General features: G+C 35.0%; 2 protein-coding genes across 3 annotated transcripts; both read right to left on the bottom strand.

Annotated features, from left to right (window-relative positions):
* Positions 1–2,153: 2,153 nt before the first annotated feature.
* LOC25487359 (nuclear/nucleolar GTPase 2) lies at positions 2,154–7,635 on the bottom strand. The gene is made up of 11 exons (XM_013609265.3): positions 7,314–7,635; positions 7,085–7,218; positions 6,865–6,994; positions 6,081–6,241; positions 5,550–5,651; positions 5,339–5,443; positions 5,036–5,164; positions 4,764–4,904; positions 3,686–3,786; positions 3,299–3,356; positions 2,154–2,956 (listed from the first exon to the last, which is right to left on the bottom strand). The coding sequence occupies exons 1-11, from the start codon at positions 7,543–7,545 to the stop codon at positions 2,525–2,527; spliced, it is 1,725 nt and encodes a 574-aa protein (XP_013464719.1). The 5' UTR covers positions 7,546–7,635; the 3' UTR covers positions 2,154–2,524.
* A 13,135-nt stretch (positions 7,636–20,770) lies between these two features.
* LOC25487361 (beta-glucosidase 18) lies at positions 20,771–25,644 on the bottom strand. 2 transcript variants are annotated; one of them, XM_013609267.3, is made up of 12 exons: positions 25,384–25,644; positions 25,225–25,291; positions 25,075–25,133; positions 24,901–24,976; positions 24,736–24,810; positions 23,997–24,084; positions 23,106–23,358; positions 22,583–22,698; positions 21,988–22,240; positions 21,588–21,690; positions 21,271–21,379; positions 20,771–21,166 (listed from the first exon to the last, which is right to left on the bottom strand). In XM_013609267.3, the coding sequence occupies exons 1-12, from the start codon at positions 25,534–25,536 to the stop codon at positions 20,926–20,928; spliced, it is 1,593 nt and encodes a 530-aa protein (XP_013464721.2). In that variant the 5' UTR covers positions 25,537–25,644; the 3' UTR covers positions 20,771–20,925. The 2 variants fall into 2 exon arrangements, with proteins under 2 accessions (XP_013464721.2, XP_039686653.1); XM_039830719.1 differs by lacking the exon at positions 25,384–25,644 and having other exon boundaries at positions 24,901–24,972.
* Positions 25,645–26,593: the final 949 nt, after the last annotated feature.

The raw sequence follows: 26,593 nt of genomic DNA on the forward strand, positions 1-26,593 counted from the left end.
GAATATTATGAGATGAAGATATACTTAGAACGTGAAACTCAGATCTGTTTTTTTTAGGGTGGTTTTTTTCTTTGTAAAAGCTGGAAAACAAATTCACGCCCCCATCTCTTCTACTTTTGTCATTTTTGGTTGTAAGCTTAAATTTAAATTTCCTTTAATGATTTACACAATTAGAAACATGAACCGAAGTTAGAGATAGGAAGGAAGTTGTGACAAATTGAACTAAAATAATTCTACATAATAATCCTGTCAAATAATTCAAGAGGATTCTTACTCTATACTTTGGCAGATATTAAGAAAAGGATGTGGTAAGGTTGTGGTGGTTTTCCAAAAATGAACATTTTTTTGTGGTTGTGCTTTTTCAGATTTAAAGATCTGAATTTTTAGAAAGAAAAAATTGGTAAAGATGAAGATTCTTTGAAGAACACATGAATAATATTAATACTTTTTCTTTTTGGGTACAGTTTAATAATTTATTTTTAGTTAAAGAAATAATCCTATCAAAAAAGCAAAAGTCTACACGTTAAAATAATTTATAACCCACATAAAAGTCCATTTCTAACTTTTATTATATACAATTCAGAGGTGGGGTTGCTGTTTTTGTTTTTGGTACAATGACAAAAAGTTGGTAATAAGTAACCGGTCTTTGATCTGAACCGTCCATATAAAATAATAATATATCAATGGTTATCAATGGATGAGAAGGTAACTTGTGCATGATGCACAAATTTATAATTTGTACAAATTTATAATTTGTGCATGTTAAATGCCACCAAACATTACACATGATTTATGAAAGAAACTTCTAATATGTTAAGGGTTGGTTACAGATGTCAATGTAAGTGATTATAGTCCACAACCAGTTGATGTCGAGCGTGTTTGGTTTCATTCAAGTCTGGGTCTCACTGTTACATGGGTGCCACATATCACATCAGAGTTGATAGTTGATATAGAGCTCTTTCTGAAGAAAAAAAATTAGCTAATGGATGATAAATATAGGTTTAATAACGCACCCAAATTATGTCTTTATTTTTAATAATGATAACATTTTTTCATCTTTTCGAAACTCAAATTCCAATCTTATAAAATTTTACACCATCCAAACACTTAAAAAAGAAAAAAAAAAATATATATCATAAAATTTTAGGATTTAAAATAAGCATACAACAGCCTTGTGGGATGGAAATGAGTCAAATCGAACCTGTCTGAACTTGACTCGACTCGTTAAGAATTGGTTCGGTTCGAGTTTGACACGAATTTTTTTCAGCTCGAGTTCGGCTCGTTTAAAGTTTACGAACAGTTTGATTCGGTTTATTAGGTTCAATTCGTTCGTTCAAAACACATAACTTTAGGCATAGAAATGGGAAAAGCCACTTGAACCACGTAACTCAAAAGTCAAAGAATTTAAAAAAAAAATTACACAAATATATTGGAACTTATGCCAATTTTTAATGGACTGAATGAGACTATTACTACACATAGTAATTAACACTGGTGTGCAACCACCAAATCCAGTTCTCCCTTCTTGTGTCATATGTTTCTCTTATTATAAATAATCGTCCTTAAAAACTACAACATTGTGGATAGCGTTGTCTATCAATTTTAATGTAGCTCATTTTTATTCTATTATTGCCAAGTGTTTGTCTTTGTTTTTATAGTATTATATATATTATTTTTATCTTATTATAGACAATCGTCCATAAAAACTACAACATTATGCATAACGTTGTCTATCAATTTTAATGCAGCTCATTTTTATCCTATTATAATATGTAAAAAAATTACTAAAATCGATTAAGTATAATTTTTTTTTTTTGAAACAATTAAGTATGGTTATTTAAAAGTGAATTTTATACTCTAAATTATAAAATTAATAACATAATATTTAAATTTAATTGTTATTGACATTTAGATATAAAGAAACTGAATTTGTATTTTGTAAATGGTGATTCAAAATTAATATATATTACACAAATATTTAATGATGTTAAATTAAATTAAAGAGTAGTCCATATTTAATTATTAAAGGAGGGGATTGTAATTCAAATATCTTATAGGGGAGGAGAGTGTAAATTTTACTTTTCAAGAGAGGGGAGCGTATATTTTAACATAAGAGAGGAGATGAGTGTAATTCAAGCATTTTTGAGAGGAGATGAGTGTAATTTACTCAATATTATATCGAAGTAGCTTATAATGGTAAAAATTACATATAGATAAAACAAAATATCCATTGTGCAAACTATATCCACTAAAACTATGCTCAACAAATCAAAATCATCTCCGTATCCAAAGACCAGCTGATAAACAAACCATAACTGAAGCTTCATTTATATTACCAGAACAGAATTCCCAAAAGTATAATTGATGATTTGACAATCATATCTGAGACAAATGAAGTCCAGAAATGGAGCTGACCATTGTTAAAGAAGATGCGGCGGAAATGGAGCTTGTTCTCTTAAACAAAATATCAGGAATCAAAATTAAAACCAACATAAACCCTAACAGCTAAACCCGCAACTGAAACTCATGATTCACTTGTTGGGACCGGCTCAGCAGAAATAAGCTGCTCAGATGGAACATCAGTGGATGGATCCTGCTCAGATGGGACCTCAGTGGATGGATCCTCCTCAGATGCGTCACTATCTTCATCTGTATAATCCCCAGTGTCTGGAAGTTGGTCAGCAGTTTCTTCATCCAGCTCATTCTCGTTATATAAATCCCCTTGAACTGGTACATTTCTTTGCTGCTGGGACGAAAGAACATTTGCAATAGCTTTAATGGCAGCAGATGCCTGGTTATGGTCAACTGCCTCGTCAACATCTATGCCATTAACATTAGGCTCCTCAGACTCGGACAAGGCATCCTGTCGCGGAGGAGGGACAAAAAAGGGAATTTTACCCCTCTGCCAATCGTGAAGTATCATCTTTGCTGCGGTCATAAGGTCAGGTTCACCACCCTGGAAAAGCCATTAAGTAAAAGTCGCATCAAAGTGTAACCTTGTCTTAACATAAGGAATATAAAAGTTCAAGAAAAACAAATTGGAACAGTAACTAAATGAAACGATTTGACATGCTGTAACATAAAGGGAAAAATTAGTAATTGAAGTTCACTGCATTCTTCTATAAAGCAAGCAGAAGATCAAGAGATGAAAAATGTTTCTTTAGCTCCATCACAGAGGGCATATCTAGTCTAAGTCAAATTGAGGAAAGCTAGAGTATACTAATAAAGCTGATGATCAGTCTAGACAACCTTTTTTTTAATATCAAACTAAGAATTAAGATTAATTCAAAAAGAATACCTTAAGGAGTTTGCCCGATGACTTGCAAAGCTGAAGTAGGAAGTCATTTTCATCAACCCTGATGACAAGATATATGGCATTATTAAATACAAGCTTTGGTATACAAGATACTATTGTTACATTATAAACAAGCTATAATAATACACAGATAACCAAATCAAGGCCAGTATAAATGGCATGTAAAGTCGGATCAAGAATAATCATATCCTCACCACCTTACTGTTCATAATTCCTTACAAGATGATTGAACTACAGCGAAGGAAAATTAAAATCTAACAAAAGCTTTTAAATAATATGTTGTTCTTAGCAAAAACAAGAATACAAAAGTTGGACACACTATACGAAGATCTACTATTCACCACGAAGTAAGGAGACAAGGAACAATACCATTCTTTTATTTTATAAGCTCTTGTCAAGTGCTCCTTCTTCACACGTTTCAAAACCTCACCTATATGGTCAGCAGCATCTTTCAAGTTTGTTACACGAACCTGAAAATAAATAAAGTATTAAGCCACAACAACAACGATAATAATCTATACTATATTTATACTATATATAAAGATATAAAAAGCATACATGGGTTTGGGCTGGCATTTTTCTTACATATTTTACCCTTCATTTAAACTATTTTATTTACTATTTATCCTTTAAAAATATTATTTCAAATATTAATTAAAAAATTAAATCCCATTGAAATATGAGTATATGACCACCCCACTACAATAGGAACAATATTATACACTATATAATGAATTTATTTTAATCCTATTTGCCAAAAATACTTTATCATAATATATGTTAAAATGAAGCGCCCAGTAGAAAAGGCAGATAGTAATAATAATAATATATTTGACAACAAACATGCAAAATGAATTCCACAAAAACTTCTACTATTGACAAGCATGAGCATAAAATATTCATTGGGCAAGCAAACAAGTATGCATTCCAACAATCGCAATCTATAACATGATAAAAGTTACGATCATTCAGGGGATGCTAGACTGATAGGTCAGCACAATATAACTCAATGCACCATTACATATCAATCAAAGACATGTACATTCTTACAAATCAAAATGAGGAAGAAGCAATATTGATCACAATCAAATTCTGTGTGCATGAATAATTCTTGGTATACGACCAGTGTAAGTGGCTGGGTAAAATGACAGCCACATAGGTAATATGCTAGTCAATATTAAGTCTACCAAAATCTAAGAATAGCTCTTCCTGGGACTTGGTCCCAAAACAAGACATGAATAATATATCACAAGTTCAAAACCCAGAAAAATATAGGATGTATCACAAGGCTGATTGGTCTACAACCAACATGATTGTTAGTAATCTTTCAAATATCGTTCAGATTCAAATAAATTATGTTTGCACTTCCAGTCTTGGGAATCGAACAAAATATTCTTTATTGAAGTATCACGCAACCAAAGTAAAAAGGAAACAGGAGAAAACCTACCACACCCTTCAGCACAACATCTGTTTCAGAGTCATTGTTGTGGTAGACAACTCCTGGACAATCAATCAAAAAGATCCTCTTTGTAAGGGTAATATACTGCCAGACTTTTGTTTCCCCTGGAATTGGAGCAACCTTGCAAACCTATGACACATTAATCGGCCAGGAATTATAATTCTGGAGTTGCAAATATACTTGTCTCCTTTGCTTTAATTCATCTCCAATTTAAAACTTAAGCAGGAAATAAGAAGCAGTGAAGGAAAAAGAAAGATTACATTCTTTGTACGCAATGTGTTGATCACTGATGACTTCCCAACATTTGGATATCCAACGAAACCAACAGATATTGCTTGCTTATCACTTTTCAATCTTGCAAATTGTCTCAGAACCGATAGAAGTGAACCCTAATCATGATAATGAGCAATAAATAAGATAGCAAATAGCTAAAGGTATACAAGAGTTAATGGAGAGGAAAGGAGATGATTATCTCCAGCTTCACTTGTCTTTTTTTATTCATTGATTGACGCATTGCTGAAAATTGGCCAACAAATCAACTAAAGATGAAGTCAAGAGTATACCTTTCCAAAGGACTTATTAATACTTGCATGGAATGCTAGCGTTGGATATTCTTTTGACAAAACTCTAAGCCATCCTTTTGTTGCCCAAGCAGGAATTAGATCGCACTGCAAAAAGAATGAGGATTTGAAATGATTTATAATGTAAAGAAATAAATTAAGGGTATCTAGCAACAATTTAAAACAAAAAGAGCAAAATAAAGATATTAGTTACCTTGTTCAATAAAAGCACCATGTGTTTGTGCTTGCAGTTTTCTTTCAAATGCTTCTCTAAATGGTAACATCTTGTGCCTTGTGGATCCCTTGCATCTATAACCTGTATCAGGACAGATACAATACTTTCAAAGATTTGAAGACAAAAGTATGTGGTATCTGCTGGGAATCTAAAAGTCAAACAAATTCGACCTACCATTGGTTCATCAGCTTAAATAAGCATGAAACAATCATATGAAAAAAAATAAAAATGCTTTATCAGTGTAACACATGAGCTCCCAAATTCTAGTTTTGTCCCTTGCTTTACCATGACAAACTTTACTCAAATTCATAACAACGTTCGTACTTCACATTAACAGAGCAATATAGCATGCAGATTTGCAGCAGATATACACATCATAAAGCATAATTTTTTAACATTATCACAATAGTATTAAACAATGGAATTACATAAATGCTTGTCAGGTCAGAATCCGTCAACATAGACAGGTGAAAAGTTAAACAAAATTTTAGCAACAGGGTGACACACTACCTGGACAACAACATCTGAAGAATCTATCACTTTGTAAAGTTCACCCCATATACGTTTGCTTTGACCCTTTTCAAACATGGTATGTCGCACTAAATCTCTAAATCCATCTGCTTCATCAGCTTCTGCAGCCGTACCAGAAGCATGCTTCTCTTCAAAAGCATCTGCAAAGGAAAGTAATGTAGGAAAAACACAAACAGTTATCAGATTAAGAACAACATCATTTGGTCAAAGAAACATGTCAAATATATAAACAAGTATTCCCACTAAGGAAACAGAAAACTGCATCAACCATTCTTCATTAAGCAAATAAACTGAACACACAAATGTAAAAACAAGTAACCAAGTTACAACACCTACGGATGAGCTAAAAAAACCATTAGCACTCTTTAAATAATTTGGTTTTAGAGGAGTGCTAGCAACACTCACTCTAACACTCTTTTATTGGACAAAATTCATGTTGATACAACATTTAGGGAATGGGTAGTGGTAGGACCTATATGAATTTCACCAAATATAAGACTCGCAGTTGGAAAAATAGTATTAAATGAGCGTTGCTACTTGCTAGTCCTTTTCTTTGGTTTTAAAAAACAGTCATTTTCTTTGTAGCACCGACATGTCATTTTTACAAATTATTACCAGTGTTGTCGGTGTCGTGTCAGTGCTTCATAGATTATTTTTAACTTTCTAAGAATATAACACATCTTCTAATACAACAAAACTAGACCTAACCCATGTAACACAACTAACTAAACAACCCAATTTATATCGAATTCAGGATTTCTACCTTGAGAACCATCGGCTTTCTTAGCTAAAGACTCATAATCAGAAGCCAAAAGACTTGGACGCTTTCTTTTAGTCTTAGGTCCAAATGCATCCGAAAAAGGCTCTCTATCAAGAAGATGAACCCTCGATTGCTACAACATTCAAAACCATAAACCAATAAATTCACATAATTTACAAAATCATTTCAACAATTAAAGCAGATCATGAAGAAACAAACAAACCTTCTGATAATCATTGAGAAGTGACATAGGCAAATTCTTCCCCTTAAGAATAATATTGTAATTACTTGCACTATGCTTCGCCATTTCTTCTCTGAAAAACTCAAGCTCTTTCTGATTCACAACACGAGTATTCCCTACAAATCAGAAAACCAAATCAAAACCCTGAAATTAACTAGCTGAATTTGAAGAATTGCAATGAACAAAATCGAATCCTTCAAATTGAACATACCGAACCATTGACGATCGGGTTTGATTCTGGTGCATGGAAGATCTTTGGATTGATACTCGTTGCTCAAGACATGACCCTTACGGTTTCGAACAGGTCGGGTTTTGTACATCTTGAGACGGCGGACGGTGGCGGCGGACCGCTTTTCGGTCTTGGAGTCATTGCTCCGATTGGCGTCGTTGGAGTGCTTTGGTTTACCGGAGAGGTTAACGTTTCGCTCTTTCTTCTTCGTCATTGTAGAGATACGAAGAATGGCCGCAAGGTGGAATTAGGGTTTTTGGCGACTGTAATAACAGTGCCTCCCAGTATAGTTATAAGATTTGGGCTTGGATTACGTGGATCACCGACTACGAGTAAATATCTACTCCTCCCTGTTTTAAAATGAACGCGGTTTAAGATTTTTTGACACATTAAATAAATCCATTAATTAAAAGAAAAATATATATGTTATCTTACCAAATTATCCTATTCAACTTTTGGTTTGTTTTTTATTAAGGAAAAATTAATACTTTCGAAATAATGTATATATTATTAATTGAAGAGTACAGTTGAAAAGAAAAAAATATTATTACATTGAAAAATAAAAGTGACATTCATTTTAAAACAATATTTTTTTAGCTAATACGACACTCATTTTAAAAAGAAGGAAGTAGTTTGGTGTTTTGCAATGTAGTTTTTTGACAACTCATTTATAAAAGTATATATTTATCAAATATGTTTTTTTTTTCGATTAAGATAACAAGAGTAAAATTGAAAAAAAATGACAAAACTATAAATTCAAGCGTTATTTGAAATAGTTTATCAAAAAATTATATAACTAGTAAAATGTTTTTTTTTTTTGTCAAGTAGTCTGATGGTTAGAGAAATTCATCTTAAAGATGAATAAGTGGGGTGTCTGAGGTTCGAACCACGGTCCCTGCATATATTGTGCATCATTCCTTACCAAATGAGCTAAGTTCATGGGGATTAGTAAAAATGTTTTAACTAGTGCAAAAAATTATTATAAAACCAGTCTATTTTGGTCGTATGAGTTTGTATGTTATTAGATATATATAATATCATATGGCATATGGTTGTCGTGGGCGGTGTCTCCAACGGAAAGAGGTGTTTGACTATTTCTCTAATCATGTTGCAAATCTGCCGTGTTTTAGGACAAAGTTGGAGGGGGTTCCTTTTCCTTCTCTAACCGAGGATGAAAATGGGGGACTAATTGCTCCATTTTCGTTATTGGAGATTGAGGCGGTGGTGAAGGAGAGTGACGGGGATAAAAGTCCGGGACCGGACGGTTTTAATTTCGCTTTCATTAAGGAATTTTAGTATTTGATCAAGAATGAGGTGAGGGATATGTTTGATCAATTCCATGCCAATGGAGTTTTGCCTGGAGGTATGTTGGCATTTTTTTTGGCTTTGATTCCTAAGGTTTATTCTCCGATGGAGTTGAAAGACTTTAGGCCGATATCTTTGCTAAGATGCCTCTACAAGTTGCTAGCAAAGGTATTAGCTAGAAGATTGGTCGGTGTTATGAATTCTATTATTTCTTCCAATCAATCGGCTTTCCTTAAAGGGAGAAATTTGGTGGATGGAGTCATGGTAATAGATGAGTTGGTGGATTATGCCAAGAAAGCGAAACGTAAGTGTTTGATCCTCAAGGTTGATTTTGAAAAGGCTTATGACTCGGTAGATTGGAGTTTTTTGGAGTATATGTTGGTTAGATTGGGTTTTTGTCATATGTGGGTGGATTGGATGAAGGCTTGTGTGTGTGGGGGGGAGTATGTCAATCCTTATTAATGGGAGTCCTATGGAGGAAATTAATATTCAAAGGAGCCTTAAACAAGGTGATCCTTTGGCTCCTTTTTTTGTTTTTGGTGGTTGCGGAGGGTTTTAGTGGATTGATGCGGAATGCGGAATGCGGTTTCTCTTAATTTGTATGAGGGGTTCCGTTTTGTTGGGAATGAGGTGGAGGTTTCACACCTTCAATATGCGATGATACACTTTGTGTCGGTACTCTGACGGTGGAAAACTTATGGACCTTAAAGGCTTTGCTTCAAGGTTTTGAGAAGGCTTCGGGTTTGAAGGTTAATTTTGTGAAAAGTTGCTTGATCGGGGTGAATGTTCAAACCGAGTTTATGGAGATGACTTGTAATTTTCTGCATTGCTCTCAAGGGGTTTTTCCTTTTAAATATTCAGGGCTTCCGGTGGGGGCAAATCATAGGAGATGCTCCACTTGGCAACCCTTGATAAATCTCCTTGATAGGAAGTTGAACTCGTGGGGGAACAAGTATATAAGTTTTGGGGGGAAGAATTGTCTTTATAAACTCCGTTCTTAATTTCATCCCCATTTTCTATTTATCTTTTATGAAGATGTCAGTGGTGGTGTGGAAGAAGATTGTTCGCATGCAAAAAGAGTTTTTATGGGGTGGTGGGAAGAAGATTAGTTGGATGAAGTGGAAGTCGATTTGTCAAAAGAAGGAAAATGGTGGGTTGGGAGTGAGGGATATTAGGGTGGTCAATGTGAGTCTTCTAGCTAAATGGAGATGGAGGTTGTTGGTTGGGGATAATGCTTTATGGAAGGAGGTTTTGGTGGCTAAATATGGTGACAATGTATCTTTGTCATTGGAAGGTACTTCGAATACTTGGCCGAGATGGACTTCATCTTGGTGGAAGGATATTGTAAGTTTGGAGGAGTTTGGTGGGGTTTCGTGGTTTAACTCGGCATTGGTTAGGTGTGTGGGAAATGGATGGAAAAGTAGCTTTTGGAAGGATGCTTGGAGGGGTGGTATGCCTTTTCGGGATAAATATCCGAGATTGTTTTCTACTTCAAATCAAAAAGGGGAGAGTGTGGGGGACATGGTTGGAGAGCCTAGTCTGAATGTGGTGTGGAACTTCGAATGGCGGAGGCGGTTGTTTGTGTGGGAGGAACATTTATTGGATGACCTTCGAGAGGAGTTAGTGGGGTTTCGACCATTCGAAGAGGAGGGTGGGTGTAACACCCCGTTTTCCCAATATTTAAAAATTCTTAAAACATAACATTTATCAGAGTAAACATCAAACAACGGGATATCACATATATCGTAATCCAACAGTTAAATAACAATTTAACCAATATCTTAAACATTGCAGCGGAAAATCATAATCATAATTCATAAAACGTTTTGGCACGTAGGCCCCATCAATTAGTTCATAATCGTAATCCATAACATTATAAAAATAACATAATAGTCACGTAAGAGAATGAAGCATGCATAAACATAAACCCCATCCCGTTACGTATCAGAGCGACCTAGACGACACAGTGAAGGCAAGGCCAACTCACGAAAGCAAACTGCACACTAAGCACGATCACCTGCAAGTTACCCATACGAAGGGCAACATTTTCAAGCAGAAGGGGTGAGATTTCATAATCAAATAACATTAGTCAATGTAATTGCGAATTATAAATTAACATCATAATCATTCCTTAAATAACATTGCATAATTGCTAAACAGTTATAACATAATCATATATCCAATTATCATGAACAAAATCACATAATTGATAAACACTTATCACGTAATCACGTATTCAATCATCATCAACAAGGCATCTTAATCATGACAATGTGACAATGCTCTTAGACTCCCTATATGCATGTGGTACCAATCGCCATCATAAGTATTAATATACTTTAATCGTGCGGAGGACAAAGCTCCTATTATTCGTGGTGAGGACTAAGCTCAATGAGATGCTATGCATGGACACTTATGAACAAAAACATCGTAATCAACATATCAACATGCATCCAATAATTTGGAGCTAACTTCATCATAAACTTATGCACTTAGTTAAATAACGGAAGCAGCATAAACAGGTCACATAAACAAAATGGTATCATTATATTAATAGCTTATAAATATCAGGAATATCAACCTTCATTTCTTGCATGAATATACAATACATTAGTTCATGTCCATTTAATATCAACATAACTTAAACAACTCTATAGACTGCATTAAACGTCATCATTAGGTCTTAATACCAACTAGGGGTTCGCTCTTGATTAACACGTGCGACACAGATCGCACAAACACTCAAGCAAGTACATTCTGGTTGTACTCGCGAGGCGAGAGCTCTTACTCGCCATGGCGAGTACCACTCATCTCCCAAACTACTGTTGTTCTGGGTTCCCTCTGATCCTACATTCATTCCTAATCAATACTAGGTATGTTCAGGCACTCTATGGCATCCAAGGTCCAACTAAAAATGTCGAAACACAAAATATGACATGCACTCTGCCTAAGCTCGCGAGGCGAGAAGGGTTGCTCGCCATGGCGAGTTGCACCAAACAACTCGCGAGGCGAAGGGAAAGGGCTCGCGTGGCGAGCGATGAAGTTCATCACTCGCGAGGCGAGTATCACTCGCGAGGCGAGGATCATCACTCGCCGTGGCGAGCGATGAACAGAAGCACGGGCAGACTAGGGTTTTTCTCAAAAATCCAACACACAACATGGTTCAATGTCTAATTTTGATTCCATAATCCATCCTAAACATGTTCTAAGGTTAAAGGACGGTTTCTACATCAATCTAAACAAGTTTTACCATTTGATCATCAATTTTTAGGGTTTTGACCTAACTCCAAAACTTTTCTAAATCAATCCTAACCTTGTCAATTAATCATCAGAATTACAACAATCAACGTTATTGAATTATTAGTCTCACCCTTACATTGTTTGAAGAAAATCGCAGCACTCTTGGTCTCTTGCTCCTCTCTAAGCTTTTCTCCCTTTTTCCAAAAGTTTTCACGTACAATAGTTTTCTAAAGATATTAGGTCTTCCCTATTTATACCTCTTTCTAATAACTTATCTTATCTCACTTTCTCCCCCAAAACTATCTAAAATATCAAAACAGCCCTCAACTAAATATTTTATATTATTTTCAAATCTTTATTTTATTTAACAATAAAATAATTATCCTATTCTAATCAAATCTTCCAAAGCTCATAACTTAACACGTCATCGATCAAATCATCATAAATCATCAAGACATACCAAAATCATGCATATATTATATAAATATAATATAATCACCTAAACTCAATTAAATAAACGATTAAACGAAAGTGGGCGTTACAACTCTCCCCCACTTAAAAGATTTTCGTCCTCGAAAATTTACCTCAAGCAAATAACTCTGGATAAGACTCCAGCATCTTACTCTCAAGCTCCCACGTCAAGCTCTCACCAGTCGCTCCCGTCCAAACGACTCTCACGAGAGGTATATCCTTGCCTCTCAACGTCTTCACTTTACGATCATCAATCCTCACCGGTAAAGTCTCTACCGTAAGGTTGTCTCTAACTTGCACATCGTCACTTTGGATTACATGAGATGGATCCGGAACATACTTTCGAAGTTGCGACACATGGAAAACGTTGTGCAAATTCGAAAGATGCGGCGGTAAGCCACCGTTCCAACTCTTTCCAATATCTGATACGGACCAATGAACTTCGGGGTCAACTTCTTTGACTTCAAAGCACGTCCTACACCAGTCATAGGAGTGACTCTCAAAAACACGTGGTCTCCTTCTTGGAACTCAAGATCTTTCCTACGCTTATCATGATAACTCTTTTGTCGACTCTGCGACGCTTTCAGTTTCTCTTGGATCATCTGAACTTTCTCGGTAGTTTGCTGAACAATCTCTGGTCCTAAGACCACTCTTTCACCTGACTCAAACCAGCACAACGGAGTTCTGCATCTCCGACCATATAAAGCCTCGAAAGGTGCCATTCCAATACTTGAATGATAACTATTATTGTATGTGAACTCGATCAACGGAAGATGACTATCCCAAGTTCCTCCTTGCTCAAGAACACAAATTCTCAACAAATCCTCTAGCGACTGAATTGTCCTCTCTGACTGACCATCTGTTTGTGGATGATACGCCGAACTCAACCTCAACTTCGAACCCAAAGCCTCTTGCAAACTTTTCCAAAATCTAGAAGTAAATCTTGGATCTCTATCTGACACAATGCTCGAAGGAACACCATGCAACTTCACAATCTCCTTGATGTAAATCTCTGCCAACTGGGCAACAGGGAAACTAATATTAATCGGTAGAAAATGAGCCGACTTCGTCAATCTATCAACAATAACCCAAATTGCGTCGTGCCCTCTAGGAGTATTTGGCAAACTCGTCACAAAATCCATGGATATACTATCCCATTTCCATTCTGGCACGTCTAAAGGTACCATCATTCCAGCAGGTTTCTGATGCTCAACTTTCGACTTCTGACAAACTAAACAGGAATACACAAACTGTGCCACATCTCGTTTCAAACCAGACCACCAGAAAATCTTCTTTAAATCATGATACATCTTCGTAGCTCCCGGATGAATACTCAAGCTACTTCTATGACTCTCTTCAAGAATCATCTTCTTAATCTCTTCATTGTCTGGGATACAAATTCTTCCTCGGAATCTCAACACCCCTTGATTGTCGATTTTAAAATCACTGTCTTCAGTCTGATCCCTAGCAACCAACAAGTCCACAAACTTTACATCAACTTTCTGTGCTTCCTTGATATTTTTCAGAAATTCACTATCAATCTTCAGCATACCCAGTTTCACACTCTGGGGTGACCATTCGCAAACCAAACTCATATCTCTAAACTGTTCGAGTAATTCGAACTCTCTGACCATCATGGCGGACATATGCAATGTCTTCCTACTCAAGGCATCTGCAACAACATTAGCTTTACCTGGATGATAATTCAAACCAAAGTCATAATCTTTCAACAATTCAAGCCATCTTCGCTGTCTCATATTCAATTCCTTCTGATCGAACAAATACTTCAAACTCTTGTGATCACTAAACACCTCAAATCTCGAACCATACAAGTAATGTCTCCATATCTTCAATACAAAGACTACGGCCGCCAACTCGAGATCATGCGTAGGATAATTCTTCTCATGAATTCTCAACTGTCTTGAAGCATAAGCTACCACTTTACCTTCTTGCATAAGTACACCTCCTAAACTCAACTTGGACGCATCACAATATACCACAAAAGGTTCATCTGACTTCGGCAAAATTAACACTAGAGCAGTCGTCAAACGCTTCTTCAATTCACCGAAACTGTTCTCACAATGAACGTCCCACACAAAAGTTTTACCTTTACAAGTCAACTGCGTTAGCGGAAGAGCTAACTTAGAAAACCCTTCAATAAACCTTCTATAATAACCAGCTAAACCCAAGAAACCTCTAATCTCAGTAACTGACTTAGGAGTCTCCCACTGTGATACCGCTTCAACTTTAGACGGATCCACTGCAATACCATCACCAGAAATAACACCAAAAGGCATAACTTTATATTCATAGTGACCATAATGCGTTCTGAAAGCTGTCTTCTGCATATCTTCATCCTTTACTTTAATCTGGTGATAACCCGACCTCAAATCAATCTTGCTAAAAACACGTGCACCCACTAACTGATCCATCAAATCATCAATTCTCGGAAGTGGATACCTATTCTTGATAGTTACCTTGTTCAACTGTCGATAATCAATACATAGCCTCATACTACCATCTTTCTTCTTTACTAACAAAACCGGCGCTCCCCAAGGTGAAACACTCGGTCTAACAAACTTCTTCTCAAGCAAGTCTTCCAACTGTTTCTTCAACTCAGATAACTCAGAAGCAGACATACGATAAGGTGCCATCGAGACCGGCTTCGTTCCAGGGACAAGATCAATAGAAAACTCAACTTCTCTCTCTGGAGGCACATCAGGAATCTCATCTGGAAAAACTTCAGGAAAATCACACACCACCGGTAACCTATCAATCACTGCTTGATTCTCAATAGATAAAGTAGCCCTTAACGAAAACATCAAGATACCGTCGCGTTCCAGTTGCTTCAGCTGCTTAGTAGATAAAAACTCCGCACCACTTTCCTCTTCGACGGAAGAGAAATGCACTGACTTGCTAAAACAATTAATAAGAACGTGGTTGTACTCTAACCAGTTCATACCCAGAATCACATCCATACCGCTCAAAGGTAGACAAACTAAATCCATTTCGAAATCACGACCAAACATAGACAAAGGACATTTCAAACATACGAGAGAAGTAGTCACCGAACCCTTAGCTGGAGTTTCGACAACCATCTCTCCATTCATATCAGACAAATCAAGACCCAAAGCAGAAACACAATCGAAAGCAATAAAACAATGCGTAGCACCAGTATCAATAATAGCAACTAAAGGAGTATTATTAATATAGCAAGTACCTCTGATCAAACGATCCTCGTTCTCTGTCTGAGTACCAGTCAAAGCAAAGACTCTACCAGTAGTCGGCGCCCTCTTAGGCTGAGTACACTGTGAACTAATATGACCATCTCCATTGCAGTTAAAACACACAATGTCCGTACGCTTGCATTCAGCTACAATATGACCTTTCTTGTCACACCGAACACACTTCTTGATTTCTTCAGGGCAGACGTTGCTTTTGTGGCCTTTCCCACCACAATTGAAACACACAATCTCTGTAGCATCCTTCTTCTTAGGCCGCCTATCATCGACCATCCTCTGTTTCCCTTTATCAGCGGGGGTACTGTACGGCTTAGGACGACTCTGCTGTCCCTTGCCCTTCCTCTCATTCACTACCTTGTAGTGAGCCTTCGTATCCTCTTCGTAGATCCTGCAGCTATTAACCAAATCCTGAAAAACTCTCAGCTGTTGGTATCCAATCGCCCTCTTGATGTCGGGCCTCAAACCGTTCTCGAACTTGATGCATCTCGAGAACTCAGCATTCTCAGCAGTATAGAGCGGGTAGAACTTTGACAGCTCCACGAACTTGGCAGCATACTCTGTCACAGACATGTTTCCTTGCTTCAACTCAAGGAACTCGATCTCCTTCTTCCCGTGAACATCTTCCGGAAAGTATCTTCTCAGGAACTCTCTCCTGAAAACAGCCCAAGTCACAACAGCTCCCTCCTGCCCAAGGGTAGGCAGAAGAGCAACCCACCAGTCATCAGCTTCCTCGGCTAGCTGATGAGTACCAAACCGCACCTTCTGAACTTCAGTGCACTGCATAACCCGGAAAATCCTCTCAATCTCCTTAAGCCACGTCTGGGCTCCATCAGGGTCATAGCGTCCTTTGAAAGTCGGAGGGTTCTTCTTCATGAACGTCTCCAACATCCTAGCTTCAGCGTTCGCACCAGCATTTGCGTTAGGTTGTTGTCCCACAGCTTGGGCAACAGCTTGTAGAGCAGCAGCTAACGCAGCATCGTTTCTTCCAGCCATTTCCGAGATTCTACAAAAGTAGCAACAACAACATAAGATAGTAATATAAATATTACTAAGACTCGACACGACTCTCTAATTGACCGGACGGACCGACCTGCTCTGATACCAATTGTAACACCCCGTTTTCCCAATATTTAAAAATTCTTAAAACATAACATTTATCAGAGTAAACATCAAGCAACGAGATATCACATATATCGTAATCCAACAGTTAAATAACAATTTAACCAATATCTTAAACATTGCAGCGGAAAATCATAATCATAATTCATAAAACGTTTTGGCACGTAGGCCCCATCAATTAGTTCATAATCGTAATCCATAACATTATAAAAATAACATAATAGTCACGTAAGAGAATGAAGCATGCATAAACATAAACCCCATCCCGTTACGTATCAGAGCGACCTAGACGACACAGTGCATCAGTTGGCAACTGTTTTAGGTAGTTTCTTTGAAAATTAGGAGTTCGGGTATGTTCCATTTAGGCTAAGCTCCATTTAGGGTTTGGATGCAAGACATGTGGCAAAAAAAATATAACGGTTGAGATTTTAAACCCTAAATAGAGTAAATGGAGCTTAGCCTAAATGGAGCTTAACCTAAATGGAGCATACCCGAACTCGAAAATTAGTGAAGAACCGGATGCACAGTGCCTAAGGTACTGTAGCTAAGCTTTATCCATTGTCATAATCGGTTTCACCATCACTAACAACATAATCAACTACATTTACACTTTTGTCTCTTAATGTGTCGCTTTAACAAGCAGGATGAAAGTATTTCTTTTATTGTATTCTTAGGGACTTAGTTAATGAATCATTTAGTTATTTGATTGTTAAAAGACGAGGGTAATAAATAGATGGTTGATAGTTTGACAAGTTATAAGAGAGGGTGAAATAAACAATAGACAAGATGAAATGAAATCAAGTTTCATTAGTTAGTTCATTGCGTCTTTCCTAGATCGACTACAAACTCCTTCCATTCCAATTATACATTCACCTATCAGCCTGAATATGTTTTATAGTATTATTTTCAATTACTACATCCACAAATCAAGGAAATGATTATTGTGATTGCGTGAGTTTATTCCTACATAAAAATTTCAAAAACTTTTTTTAGTATGATGCCTCTACTATTCAAAAATCCTAGATCCGTCACTGAAACTACTCCAAAGCATTTGATAAAGAGACACAATACTACACTTTCAAATCTTCGTAGGCTCACTCAACTCGACTCAAAGTCTATTTAGGTGACTAGTTAGGGTAAATGAACCAAACATCAGGGAATTACCCTCAAGCCTCTTAGAAATTCCCTCAAGGACACTAAAGATCTAATAAGTAAAGATCCATCATAAGACTTTGGTTATTGTACTCCCTCAACATTGGATAATAAACCCTCGCATATTCACCAATACGATGTGCATGTTTTCATTATGTAATCATAGATCCCAAGTCCCAACACTTGTCTTCCTCCCATCATCGTCCTAAATCACTTCTTATTTGAAGACTATCATTAATATGGTTTTTTTTTTTTGAAAGAACTATGATTAACATGATATGAGGTATATATATTCATAATGAGTATTTTTGACACATCACAGCACAAATACACTATTCTCATAGTCACACCACAATTTCAAGTTACTCATGATTGGACATCTCAGTTATTCATATAATAACACATGATCTTCACTCTAGACACAACATAGTGAAGCAGAGACTGCATTTACGTAGCAACACAGACTATACTTGATAAATTGTGTAGTAACATCGTGGTTTCGCTTTATATAGTTTGTGAAAATTTAAAATTATTTCACGGCGCAACAACGGTAATTGCAACCATCATAAACGCAACTGCTACACCCAACTTTATAGATGACCGCAACCGCGATTTAAAACCATGATGAAGCATGGCAATTTATGAGATATAACAACGTCAAATCCAATCAATGTATAAGCATGTCAATTACAACAAGATAATATAGTCGTGAAATCAAACTGCATAATATTTCATCTAAAAAAACTACATAATAGTAGTAAACTAATTTTATTCTTAAATTATCCAATAACAACATCAGTTGAATTACTAATCAACCAAATTTAGCAAAACAAAACGTGATTTTCACCATGAGACTCACAATCAGAAGCCGAGGCTTGATCACTTTTAGGTCAAAATGCATCAGAAAAAGGTGTGAACCCTCGAATTCGATCACAACATTCAAAATTCATAAACTAGTAAATTTACCAAATTTTACCAAAAAAAAAAAAAAAACTAAAATGAAAGCACAAAATCCTTGAAACAAACCTTCTGGTGATTATTGAGAAATCACATAGGCAAATTCTTCTCTAAAAAAACTCAAGCTTTTCCCTTACGGTTGTGATTGTGAACGGGTTTGCTTTTGTACATTTTTAGACGGCGAACAGTTGCAGCAGAACGTGACTTTTTTGTAGCGACATTGCTCCGGTTGACGTCGAGAGAGTGCTTAGGTTTTCCAGAGACATTAACCTTTCTCACATTCTTCTTCGAATTTCTTAGTTTCTTCTTCTTCGACATTGCAGAGAGTAGGGTTTGTGGCAATAGAGAAACAGTGGTAGGTCTATATAAATATATAAATAAGGCAAATTCTACTATACACCCAATATATTTGAGTGTACCGATACACCAATTCTTTAAATTAATAGTTAATAAGTTGTTTTTTGAAAAAATATATTATTTTTCTATCATTTATAATTATAATAATTAAATCTTATTCATCAAAAGTGTCAACTAAATAATTTTTTTAATTTTTATCACTCATAATTGAGAACATTTATTATTTTTTACGATAATATGTAAAAAAAAAGTTACTATGATTCTTATAAACAGTAAAATGATATTTTTTCTTATGAAATATTGTTCTATAAAATATAATTATTGACAAATAGCTATTTACTACATAAAAAATGATCGTTAATTTATAAAATTAAGATGCAAGAGTACTGGTACACCTCATCTTGTGAGTGTACCGTAAAAGTTCCTTATAAATAAATCTATAAAACCGTGGAGACCACGTAACACTGTAATATATAAGGCAAATTCTACGGTACACACAACATATTTGAGTGTATCGGTAGACAAAACCCTTAAATTAATAGTTAAATGAATTTTTTTTTTGAAAAAATATATTATTTTTTTATCATTTATAATTATAGTGATCAAATCTTAAGGATCAAAAGCGTCAACGAAATAAAATTGATTTTTTTTGAATTTTTATCGCTCATAATAGAGAATTTTGATTATTTTTTACGATAATATGTAAAAAAATTACTATGATTTTTTTATAAACAATGAATGATGTTTTTTTTCTTATGAAATGATATTTTCTAAAATATAAATGCCGACAAATAACTCTTTATATCATAAAATTGATCGTTAATTTATAAATTAAAGAAGCAAGAGTACCGATACATACCTCAATTTACGAGTGTACCGTAGAAGTTCCCATAATATAATACGATTTTTTTTTTGGTTACATAATATAATACGATTGAAACAGTAATTTTTTCACAACAAGAAAAACAATATTCTTAATCCTTTCATAAAATAAATATTGGTCTCTTACCTTGATAACTATAAAGGCACTGATACTTATCGGTATGAGTTGATATATGCAGTGGTTTGAGTTTGAATCGTGACATGAACTTCTATGCGAGTATAGTTTATAAACTACTTGGCCAAAAAATTATTAATAATAATTTAATATTTCATCTCCATAATAATGAAAATTATTTTTTAAGAGATAAACATATTAAAAAAAAAACAACACAGAAAGCGTAAGTTGTTTACTATATAAAAATTGTGTAAGTTTACATTTCTTTTCCATCTTTGATCAATACGTGTGTTAATTTTGTCAGTGTATGTTTGGTTTTGGAGGAAATTGATTTTTATTTAGATTAAAAGTAAAGTTAGGTAAATGATTTATGTTTAGGTCTTATCATATATAAGAATGAGTTAAACAATAGATTTGAGTGTAGAAATCACTTTAGGAGACAAAAACTACAAACCACAACCAATCTCACGTCTCAAAGAAAATTTGATCGTGGTTTCATTAAGCGTCTGTTTTGATTTGTAATAAGTTTAACAAAATTACGGTGGCTCGTCAACATTGTCAAACCCGTCATGATTCCAAACATGCACTAAAGCTTCAAGTAGCTGGGTGCTAATAGCATGGTATGGTAAATATCCAAAGAAAGTCAACCTATTTTAATAGTAAAATTCACTTAACATTCCCATAATAATAAATAGCATGTTGTTAACAATTGTCAAGATATTGACAATTCATTATATGATCAGTTTTAAATAACTTAAACAACAGCAGTTGCTGTCACATATTTGCTTCTATATTGCTTGCTCAAGTCTTCTATGTTGGTATCATCACTAGTATTGTTGAGGAAACTAGAAAACCACTCAACTGAAAGTTTAGGAATTCGTTCAAGTGTCTGTCTATCCACATAATATAATCCAAATCTTACATTATATCCACTATTCCATTCAAAGTTGTCAAACAACGACCATACCATATATCCTCTTACATCTGCACCTTTTCTGCACATAATCAAATTTAGTCTCAGTCAACAGACAAACTATAACTAAAAACATTCATAAAAAACAAGGTTGCTACTCATATATTTGTCTTCATCATCACTCACCTTATGGCTCTAAGCAAAGCTGCAAGGTAAGCTTTATGATACTCTATCCGTTTGAAATCATGTAGTAAATCATGCATTGTCATGCTTGCGTTGAGTGGCGAAGAATATCCTGCAACAAATTTTGTATAGCCATCCATCATATATTAACCAATTCAAACTTCCATACCCAAATTTACATAACAAAAAACCACCTTCAAAGAGTCACTCCTTTCTTTGTCTCATAATGCATATTAAAGTGTTTGATATTAAACAAGTGATCAAGCAAAAACATATAAAAAGAAAATGAGATCATATAATGTTATTGAGTATTCACACACCATTTTCTGTAATATACATGGGCAGGTTTTGGTATTTTATCTTTATGTAGTCTACAATCTTCTCCATGCCCTTTGGAACCACAAAGAACCTTGGCATTCCTGTCTGCTCTAAACAAAAGAAATCATATCAATATTTATGTTCATTACAATCGTAACCGATTATCAAATAATTGTTCATGAGATGTAAGCTCAACGGTAAGAGCTTGACCGTGTAACCTCAAGACATGAAGTTCAAATCTTATCAATGACAGTTGTAAAATGACAATTAGTGTCACTTTACTAAATAATATTCATTCTCCAATCCTTAAAAAAATCCATTATCAAACATTAATTGACAAATTACTTGCAAGTTATAACCATATAACATAATGACAAGAGCAGTTGGACTACATACGAGTACCTGATCACCAATTGGAATGCCATCTCTCATCCCAGTTGTTTCCAGAAAGCCTCTTATTGGACGAGCTGCCTCGAGTGGACAAGTAGAGAGGTAGCAATCCTTGGCATAGAGAGCTCCATAGTTATTGATGCCAATGAAGTCCAGGCTGCCTCTTAGGAGACTCTTCTCCTTCGTAGAGATCTTTGGCAACCGGTTCCCAAGAATAGAGCGCATCTCAGCAGGGTACTCACCAAAAACTAGGGGATCTAGTAACCTTCTTGCCACCAAAAAGGCAGGAAAAGTTACTAAAAAGAATGAAAGAACAATGTTCTGTTAATTCTTAATAATGTATATTCAAGGAATCTAACATTTTATTTTCATCGCACTATTCCTTATTAGTTGAAATTCAATCAGATCCCACCAAGTTCATGTGGGGCTGACATGATTTAGTAGATTTTATTCCCAAAATAGTGAAACATACTTGAATTTCAACTAATAAGGATGAGTATGTTGAGTTGCTTTCGATCTTTGTATGCATAGTAGTTTAAGAAGTAGACATTATTTAGCCAGAATCAAAACACTTCTCTTGGTACTTCACTGCTTCCTAATGACTTACCATCCTATGACAAAAGCCAAGGCCCTATTTGTAGCTTGTCTATCACATTCTTCATCTCTAAGAGGCTCATACATGAAGGTATGTGCAACAATGCCAACGGTACCAGCTTGCTTTGCCTGCATCAGTTCAGTACTTCCTAATTAAACACTTGATCTTACTCCCTCCGTTCCAAAATAACTGTTGTTTTAGCATATGAAAAATGTTTCACAATAAGCATCATTTTGCTTTTTCAACGTCACTTTTTTTCTTCTTCCATTTCTACCCTTAAATTGATATTGTCAACACTACTTTCAAGTCGTTATATTCCAATATACATACATTTATGACAAATGACTAACGGACAATAATTAATAAAGACACTTTTGTAAAATTGCGGCATCATTTAATTTACTTATACTTTTTCTTGATCTAAAATAACTTAGGACGACAATTATTTTGGAACAGAAAGAGTACCCTATAGTCCCTTTTCCCCTTACATAGAAAATGTGACAAAAAATGCTCAGTTTAGGTTCACTTTTGTTACCTGATAGTGCTTTCGGTATAATTCAACAGCCTTAGCATGCGACAGCAACATATTGTGCATGACAAGGAGAGGCTCAACATCGGAGTTACCAGTATAACAATTTCCAAAAGGAGGGGAACAGTGACTAGGAGGGTATTTTCCCCTAATAAAGGCAAAGTCTGAAACCAGGGTTGGCTCATTGATAGTGACCCAATACTTAACCCTATCTCCGAAGCTCTTAAAACAAATTTCAGCAAAGTGAACAAAATCTCTCCTGCAATTACCAATAATTAGGAATGTTCATGGTTCAGCTAGGAAGATAATCTGAACTGAACAGTTACAACAGTTCGCTAAAACCGAACCAAGCTGTTAATGAATTGTCCTGAAGGTTTGGTGCACTGGTTTTGAACTGGAACTAACTTCACAAAAAATCGAAGTGTACTATTCTGAACCAAACTGATTCATTCATTGTGTCAATTAGTACCAAATTTTGATCATTTACTCATAACTAGGGCTGTTGAAAGAAAAAAAGAAAAAGGAATATTAGGACTGTTTTAAAAAAACAAAAATAGTTAAACCTCACGACACTGAAAATAAATGAAATGCCACAGATCATTCACGACACTGAACTGGTTCAGTTCAGTTCTTGAACTGTTAGTCACAATTCAGTTTTGTATGCAATTTGGTTTAACTATTCAGTTCGGTTTTTTGGGTTCTTTTAAACAGTCCTACCAATAGCACTGCCAACAAAAATAAAATCCCACTGATCTCTTAACTCAAACTTTTGGACTACAGTTGTGCAAGAGAGTTCATCAGCTCACAGAACAATTCATTTTAAGAAGTGAGAAAAGTTCCAAATTCTTTAGCATCATATTAAACTTTTGACTAAAAGAATGAGAGCAGCGGATTTACTGAATTAGGGGACTAAGCCAACCACCATATCTTTCTTCCAGCTCTTGTGGCAAGTCATGATGGTGAATTGTCACAAAAGGCTCAATTCCTAGATCAAGCAAGCCATGTTCAGATTTAGGTATAACTAAGAGCAATCTCATACTGTAATAATTAAATTGGAAAAACTAATTTTTATGAAAAATATAACAGGAAGAATTAGACAAAAGAGATTTAATCATTCAATCAATAAAACTTACTAGTGATGGTGGTTGCAACAAAGCATCATAGATTCATGCAGTTTTTTCACTGGAATCGTCATAACCTATGAAGCACTAACACTAACACACACGGACACGAGAAAGACATGACACGTCGACACAAGTAATAATTTGAGAAAATGGAATAATTGAATGTAACCTGACGTGTCGGTGTTAGACTTCGAACACGCTTCTAACTTAAAGTGCAAGTGCTACACAGTCATATGTCATAATGATGGTCATTCACATAAATGTTGGGTAGCTCAACTGATTCAAGCTAAGGGTTAATAAGTTGGAGGTCTGAGTTCAAACGCGGACCAACGAGTAAATATTAATCTAATTACTAACACTTTCCACTTAACAGGTAAAATTCTTACTTTTTAAGAGAGTTGGTTCATATATTAGGTCCTGCTTGACACATACCCAGACTGAAATTGATCACTCTAAAATCAAAATAAATTACCATTTCCAGTAACAAAAACTAACTGAAAGCTGTTACTCACCTCTAAGCAGCAGATTGTCTATAAGATTGTTGTAGAACATAACCCCACTTGGATTTATGTCCCCATATGTTCCTCCTGTTACAGCTCATGAACAAAGACTTAATTAAGAATCTAATTTGAAAGATAAAATTGTGGAACTAGTTATGTGAATCGGGGAATACTTACTAGGTAGAATTCTAGACCATGAAATTGAAAATCTATATACATTTATCCCAAGTGATGACATCAATTTGATATCTTCCTGTCAAAAACAATCATTCAGATTTTAAAGAGTAAACTATATTTAGTTAAGTAAATTATGAAGTTAAGATCATATTACTCAATTTTTATAGTCATTACCAAATAGCGATGGTAATGATCATTTGCTATATCACCATTCTCATCATTATTTATCATTCCTGAAAATTTAGCAAATTGTATTGTAATTATTCATTTTCAACATTAAATTAAATTATATAACTACTATATGCAAATAAAAAAGAAATTTACCTGGTGTGTGACTGAATTTATCCCAGTTACTTAAACCTTTACCATCTTCAAAAGCTGCTCCTTCAATCTATGAAGAAAAAAAAGGAAAAGAATCTCATTAATAGAAACAATAAAATGAAAATATATCAGAAGAAAAAAGGAAGTTGAACAAGTGTATACTTGGTAAGAGGAAGTGCTTGTTCCAAAGAGGAAGCCATTTGGGAATTGAGATCTATTGATTTCATCATCAACTTTATGAGAACTTTGGACATGTAAAAGAGAGAAGCAAAATAGTGTAAACACAACATGCATAAACCATTTTTGCATTTTCATTCAACTATTGGAGCAAGAACATTATCAGAGGCAAATATATTCTTATCAATTATTTATGATATAGGGCCCATTTATATTGTAAGCTGTTAGGTTCATACTTCATACCAAGTTACCAACAAAGCTGTTAAATAAGGTTTTTTCAATCCATGTAAATTTTGTTTACAATAGTAGTAGTTTTGATTTTCTTATAAAAAATTCACGTCACACATAATAAATGATTTTTTTGTCACAATAACTAAATGCTTCGGAGATACTAGTTAAAAGAATTAAAATTAAAAAATTTCTATTAAAAACGACAACTTTTTAACTTTTATAAGGTGAAACATTCCACTTTTCATCACTTTCTAATACAAAATTTCTATATTAGTTTTTTAAAACTTAAAAATATTATTAATTTAGTTTTATAATATGCGCACCACTAACTATTGATTTTATTGGAGCAATTTTTCTTTAAATGGAGCATAGGGAGAGTGAGGAAAAGAAAACGTTTGAGAGTGACAGTTCAATATCATGAGTTTGTTAGTTTAGTAGCTATACGACATTAACCAACCTGCCACATTTAGTATTCGTACTTTTATTAGCTAACCAGCTCACACAGATGGACTACTTTATAGAGGAAATTAACTGACATTAGCATTTGTAACTTAATAAGCTAACCAGTTTATACAAATTGACTAACTTCCACAAATGTTTCTCAAATTCAGAAATCAATTTGAAATTGTGATAACATACCAAATTCACAAGCTATTATGAGGCCAAGTAGTAAACCTAGACGATGCAAAACACAAAAGTATATAACTAGCACATACAAACCTTAGTTCAGTGGTTGAGGATTTTCAAAGTTGTCCACAAGCACATAAAGTCATTCTATTTAGAAGAAACAAGAAACAAATCAGTCCCTCTAAGATGACAGAGAAATCTGTGTCACCGTGTGTCAAGTACATAGTTGAAAATTTAAGGGGGTTCAAAGTAGAAAAGAAAAAATTATTAAAATAAGAACGTTCTTTTTTTCACAAGCTGACAATATTTTGGAGTAGTTTATAACATTTTTTAAGGT

The sequence above is a fragment of the Medicago truncatula genome, chromosome 2 (genome assembly GCF_003473485.1).
Source record: "Medicago truncatula cultivar Jemalong A17 chromosome 2, MtrunA17r5.0-ANR, whole genome shotgun sequence".
Lineage (NCBI taxonomy): Eukaryota > Viridiplantae > Streptophyta > Magnoliopsida > Fabales > Fabaceae > Medicago > Medicago truncatula.

Coding starts and splice junctions, on each gene's coding strand:
- LOC25487359 (XM_013609265.3), bottom strand. CDS start 7,545: ATGACGAAGAAGAAAGAGCGAAACGTTAACCTCTCCGGTAAACCAAAG. Junction 5,652..6,080: donor CTTCAGATGTTGTTGTCCAG/GTAGTGTGTCAC, acceptor GTCCTGATACAG/GTTATAGATGCAAGGGATCC. Junction 5,165..5,338: donor TTAATAAGTCCTTTGGAAAG/GTATACTCTTGA, acceptor TATCATGATTAG/GGTTCACTTCTATCGGTTCT.
- LOC25487361 (XM_013609267.3), bottom strand. CDS start 25,536: ATGAAAATGCAAAAATGGTTTATGCATGTTGTGTTTACACTATTTTGC. Junction 25,292..25,383: donor CAAGCACTTCCTCTTACCAA/GTATACACTTGT, acceptor TTTTCTTCATAG/ATTGAAGGAGCAGCTTTTGA. Junction 22,241..22,582: donor TTGGCTTTTGTCATAGGATG/GTAAGTCATTAG, acceptor GGTGGCAAGAAG/GTTACTAGATCCCCTAGTTT.